We start from the raw sequence: 6281 nt of genomic DNA on the forward strand, positions 1-6281 counted from the left end.
ACGACCCGCACTCCGACGAGGACACGCCGACCTCGGACGACCTGGAGCAGTTCGCCAAGCAGTTCAAGCAGCGGCGCATCAAACTGGGATTTACCCAAGCGGACGTGGGGCTGGCGCTGGGCACCCTCTACGGCAACGTCTTCTCGCAGACCACCATCTGCCGCTTCGAGGCCCTGCAGCTCAGCTTCAAGAACATGTGCAAGCTGAAGCCTTTGTTGAACAAGTGGTTGGAGGAGGCGGACTCCTCCTCGGGCAGCCCCACCAGCATAGACAAGATCGCGGCGCAGGGCCGCAAGCGGAAAAAGCGCACCTCCATCGAGGTGAGCGTCAAGGGCGCGCTGGAGAGCCACTTCCTCAAGTGCCCCAAGCCCTCCGCCCAGGAGATCACCTCGCTCGCGGACAGCCTACAGCTGGAGAAGGAGGTGGTGAGAGTGTGGTTTTGTAACAGGAGACAGAAAGAGAAGCGCATGACTCCCCCGGGAGGGACGCTGCCGGGCGCCGAGGACGTGTACGGGGCCAGCAGGGACACGCCGCCGCACCACGGGGTGCAGACCCCCGTGCAGTGAACTCGCGGCGGGGGCGCCCGGCCCCTCCTCCTCCTCTCCTCCTCCTCCTCCTCCTCCTCCTCCTCTCCTTCCCCAACTTTTGATTGTCCTCCTTTTTTTCTTTTTTATTTCTTTTTTTTAATTTTATTTTCTCCTATCTTAAAAAAAAAAAGACAAAAAATCAAAAAAACGAACAAACGCGAAAAAAAGAAAAGAAAACAAAAAGCGAGCGAGCGAGAGGGCAAGCGCGAATCACAGCGGACAGACAGATAGACAGACAAAGCACCTGCACCACACTGTCCCATAGACGGTAGGAGGTGTGATGCTGTATTTTGACCTTTCCAGGCGAGTGCCCGTGCACGGGAGTGGAGTGGGTACCGCGCACGGGCAGGCAGGCGGGCACCGGCAGGGCAGCGGCAGGCACCGGCAGGGCAGGCGCAGGGCGAAGCGGTTCGCACAAAACTCCCTCGCTCTCTGGCCAAAACATACGGCGCTGCCCTGCCGGAGAGGGGGCGGAGGAAAAGGGGGGGCACAGCCACCGCGGGTCCTCTCCGCAGCCCCCTCCCGCCACACAAAGGCAGATTGCATTGTGGAATGTCGCTCGGTGTTGGCACATGCTGCTGTGTTTATTTTCTGTGGATCCCCTGTATGAATATATGTTAAAAAAAAAAAAAAAAAAAAGGAAGAAAACCGAAAAGCTATCCCTTTTGATGTAGACAGTATTTAACCGTACCAATTTGCACTGCAAGAAAATCGAAGTTTACATAAGCAAAATGTTTATTTTGTCTTTTTTCCCCCCTTCCTTTCCGACCTTAATTTTGCAAATGACTTGCATTTTCCACAGTGAGCGTTAGTCAACCAGTGACCGGTCTACAATATGTTACTGTGTTCTAGCCTTTGCTTTATGTGTATATGTGAACTTTTGTTATAAACAAGTATTCTTAAATACGTGTAATGCTTATTTTCTCCTTTTACCATAGCAAAAAGGATTAGTATATGTGTGTGTATGTATACATATGCATGCGTGCATAGACATACATACGTACACATATATATAATCTCTCTATATACACATATATTTGCACCTCAGCTTCCATTCTCCAGAGATGTGACTCTCATAATTGTTTAATATATGCCTTCAATGGCAAGAGTCGAGTTTGGAGAAGGGAGAATAATGCAAATCAACAAAGTAAACTTCATTTTCAGGCAGTGTGTCTGGGGGTCGAGGCGCAACCAAAGGGGGAGGAAAAAATATGTGCAGCCCTTCCAGATTGTGTCAGTGCGGGCAAGCAAGGCCTGGTGTGGGGAAGGCAGAGAGGGAACAACATGTTTCCAGAGTTTTCCCAGAGAAAGTGGCATTTCCTTGAGAGGGAAAGGGGATTATTTAGCTTCCCCACCACCGCCCCCTCAGCGCCCTTTACTTCCCCTCCTGCCCCCCGCGGCTCCCCTGCGTGCCTTTGGCATCCCCAGTCTTGTCGCCCAGGCCGATATCAGCCTCCAAACTTTCTTGTATTGAGAAGTTTTACGTCAAGGCAGAGCCAGGGAGAGCCTGAGGAGCTGCTGGGCCCGAGGTGGGGGTCGGGTGCTTACACCTGCCTGTAAACACTCGCTGCCCCCTCCTCTCCACAGAGACCGTGTGCATTTCTTTTTCACTTTACTTTTCATATTTATTTTATTTTCTATTTGTATCCAGCCCCTCTCCCTCCCCATCCTCCCCTTGTCCTTTGGTCAGATTGCGGTATAATTTATTGAAGGAAAGGACCAGTTTTAACTTGGGCAGCCTTGTGTCTTTCACTGGGGAATGAAATGAAGTGGGAAAAAATGCCATTTTTCAATCCGTGTTTCCTCCCCCCCCCTTTGCTAATAGTTTTAAAGTGCATTTCATGACATTATCTTGATGAGAAATGGTTAACTTTCCAAAATAAAAAAAAGAGAAAAACCCACGGGGACAAAAAGAAAAAAAAAGGAAAACAAAAAGGAAAACAAAAAGCTCTGAAGGGAAGCAGAGGAGCGGGACCTCGGAGCAGCGCATGTATGTGCGTGTGTCTGCGTGTGTGTTTGTGTACTTATGCACACACACAGCTATGCATATACATTAGAGGAACTTTATGATAGTTATAAATTCATAAAGGGATCATTTAGTCAGCACAAACGGGTGCTATAGAGACAAAGCATTTTTATAATCTATAAGTTTACTTAGTTGAGTGTCGGACAATTATGGAGAAAAAACAGTGGAGCATTCTCTCGCAGAACTCTCCTATAAATATTGCATTCAGTAGCTAAGGCTTTAGAATATGTTTCTCATTGTCTTTTAAAATGCCTGTGACACTGGGTTTTCTTTCCTTCTTTCTTTCTTTCTCCCTTTCTTGCTTGCTTGCTTGCTTTCTTTCTTTCTTCTTGGTAAGACAGTTGATGATTTCTAAGAGGCACATGCATTAGCCTTATTCCTGGTTTTCCAACAATTGTTAAAAAGATACGGGCACCAAGCTTTTCTCTTTTCTTTCTTTTTTTTTTTTTTTTTTTGGGGGGGGGTGTTTGGTTTTTTTTTGTTTGTTTGTTTGTTTATGTGTTGAGCTGCTTGTTATTTAAAGTGTTGAGGACTAGCGCCTAGTGAAGTGAATCAAATCAGGGCAGATCCAGTGGTAAAGGGAGGAAATGAACTTTCAGACACTTATTAATATGTGTGTAAGGTCAGACAACGGAGTCGAGAGGGTGTTTGAAAAAGCCTCAAACTCCAAATAGGTTTACTTAAAAAAAAGTTACCACGCAAACCTTACCACTATGTATATATGTTTAATATTTGTCATTTGAAATGCAGAAATAGTTTCAATGTTTTCTTTGTCTATTTTACTTTTTTTTTTTTTTTAAATGCTACCCAGGGAAATATTTTCATATCATTTTTAAGTGGCCTGCCTCAATGTATATTTATTTCTTTTAAAGCAAACAGGTTCTGGAAACTGTTTTTCTGTAGCTTTAAATGAGTAGGTGAACAAAATCTATATGGGATGTAATTTTTTTTTTGGTTCAGTCTCTTTAAAAATACTTTGTTTTGGTACATTTGGATGTGCTTGTGGGGAAAAATAAAAACGCAGAGATCCTTATATATTTATGTTAAAGTAATATTTTATTATCTACATAAAACAGAAATGCACAATACCTTCATAGTTTCTTCTAATTATTGAAATATCGTTATTTTATTTTTAGAGATAGCACAGATTTGCATAGTTCTTAAGATTTGGAGGGAGAAGACTTATACTGAGTTGAGTTCTGTGTAAAAGAACCACCGTTCCTTTATATTTCGTGGAATTTTTGGAATAAATTTGATGCCTATACCGAGAGGTTCCACGCTCATAACTTTCAGGGTCTTCTTGAAGGAGAGCCTCGGGAGCTGTGTTCATTGTGTCTCTCTGCAGATGAACCACAGCTGTGTGTTTTGGAGCATTGATTTCTGTGCGGGTAGGGCTGTCCTGCCTTTGATGCTGGTGGGGAGATCTGCTCCTCAAGTTTGTTGCATGTTCTGGCGGAAGGCACGGGGGAGAAGGGATTCGAGTCTTCTCGGTCTCTTTTTATAATTTAACATCTGACTCCTTAAAAAAAAAAAAAAAAAAAGAGAGAGAGAGAGAAAGAAAAAAAGCAAAACAAAAAGGCGGGGCTTAATGATGGGAGTACCGTTTGCAGGAGGAAGGAAGAATGCGGCTGCCCAGCGGGGCTGCGCACCCCCGGGCCGGGCCGGGCCCCGGGCCCCGCGGCTGTGGCCCCGGTTTCACGTTCGGCGTCTGCGGCTCCGGGCGTGTGACGAGCCGGTCGGTTTTCCCGGACGGGTACCGGCTGGGGACCCGCGGGGCTGGCGCGCTGACAAGCGACATCCAACTGCGCAGTGTTCGCACACGCGGCGGTGTGTTCAGGTCCTTCTTGGCTGGCTCGGTTTCCTAAGTGCGATATCCTGCTCTTCTCCCCCCTTCCCCTCCTTTACGATAGTTTCTGGGCTTATGAGATTTAATCATCTTTTCTAACTTCTAGTCAATATTACACTCATCCCGAACAGATTCAGCTAAATGATCTTATCAATAGTTTCGAAGAGAAGTGACAGAAAGAAGAAGTGTTTTGTGACCGCAGACGTGCTGACGGGTAAAATGTTGAAGCTGGGTATGGATTTAAAAGTCCTTGGTCAATAGCCCGCGGAACGGGCTGCGGAAAGCGAGCATCCTCTGCCCTCTGCAGGACACTCGGGTGGGCGCCCAGGGAATATTTCGCCTTTGACGACAGGGCCCCGTTCTCGGGGAGCGTTCCCGTGTCGGGTGGACAGGAGATGACTTGGATGGATGGTGCCTCGCTCGGCGGGGCAGGCCCGGCGCCGCGGGGGCGGCCGCCTCAGCCGGTGGCGGGGTGGCGCGGCCGGCCGCTGTTCGGGGCCGGGCCGTCCCCGGCGGGGGTCCCTGGGCTGCTCCTCCGGGGCTCTTTGCCCAGCAAGAGACTGAGCTTAGGGGAGCGACTTCGGTCGTCCTTCCGGACTGGTTGTGGGGAGGCCGGCTGGTTCGGGGGTCATTCTTTTTATCTCCTTCGGTTTCCCTTTTAAGAGAAAGGAGAGGGGGAAATGGAGCAGCTATAGGATGCTCCTTCTGCAGGTGGCTGTCAGGGTGCGCGGCAGCTTCTCGGGCTCCCTGGCTCTCATTTCCAGTAGGGACACTGTCGTAGGTCAGATGTCAACAACAAAAGCCCTGTTTCCTCGGTTCGCTCTCTCTCTGGTGGAGGCCGAAACTGGAAGGCGAAGGGAGACTGCATATCCTCAAGTCTTCCAGTCTTGATTATTACCCCCAGTGTGGCCAGCCCCGCAGGGGCGAGAGGCAGTAGTCGGTGCTGCCCGACCCGGGGAGCTCCCGCCGCCGCCCAGCTGCGCCGTCTCTCTTGAGGGTGGGCAGTGGGGGCCGGAGTTTGAAAAGAGAGTAGCGGAGGAAGGGGAAATAATCCCACAAATCCCCCAGGCTGCGGGGCAAGCCGGGATGGTGTCTGGCCAGGTGATCTCTCGGGCCGGGCAGCTTGTGAGAGCCCCGGCGGGGCCAGAGGCTCCGGTTGGCCCCGGCTCCGCCCCGCCGTGTCTCTCTCCGTCGGGCTTTGTTGGCGGCAGTTCGGGGTTCCCCCTGTGCCCCCTTCTCCAGTGCCCCGGCTTCCGAGAGCGCTTGTGGCTGTCGCGGGGCCGCGGGGGTACGGCGGGACTGTTCCGGCTGCCTGCGCCTTCCCGGTCTCCGGCCTCAGACCTGGCCCCAGCCTGGGGCTGCTCCCTGCCCTCCGGCTGATCCGATGGAGGGAAATCCTCTCCCCCGGCTGCCTACCCCTGCTTGCCGGGCGGCCCCAGGCCTCGGGGTTGTCCCAAGACGCGTTGTTGGTTTAGTGGCTCTTTGTTGCGGTGCCGTCGGTGAGGGGGGAAGAGGACGAATATCCCGGCCGGCGAGGGGAGGCTACGGCCTCCGGTGGGTGATGAGGCGCGGGGGAGAGCGGTCACTGGCGGGCGGGAGAACTGGGCTTAGTCCGGCTTAAACCTCTGGCCTTAGGTACAGCACTGGCGGAGGGTGGCGGGCACGGAGAGTCCCCCCAGCCCGAGCTTGCGGAGCAGAGAGTGGGGATGGGGAAGGAAGGAAATTGCCTGCGGCCTCTTGGCAGTGGATGGGGCAGCCGCGGCCTTCTGCTGCCTCCAGAACGGAGGCTGGGCGTAGGGGTCTGTCCTGGGGATCGTGGCTC

General features: G+C 51.3%; 1 protein-coding gene across 1 annotated transcript; it reads left to right on the plus strand.

The window, feature by feature from the left end:
* Positions 1-6: 6 nt before the first annotated feature.
* POU3F2 (POU class 3 homeobox 2) lies at positions 7-3877 on the plus strand. Its single transcript, XM_042017100.1, has one exon. It carries the CDS (start codon positions 195-197, stop codon positions 564-566), a length of 372 nt encoding a protein of 123 aa, XP_041873034.1. The 5' UTR covers positions 7-194; the 3' UTR covers positions 567-3877.
* The last annotated feature ends 2404 nt before the right edge of the window (positions 3878-6281 follow it).

This window comes from Corvus kubaryi, unplaced genomic scaffold (genome assembly GCF_017639235.1).
Source record: "Corvus kubaryi isolate FWS band 111438036 unplaced genomic scaffold, C.kubaryi_AGA036_p1.0 split3-73, whole genome shotgun sequence".
Taxonomy (NCBI): domain Eukaryota; kingdom Metazoa; phylum Chordata; class Aves; order Passeriformes; family Corvidae; genus Corvus; species Corvus kubaryi.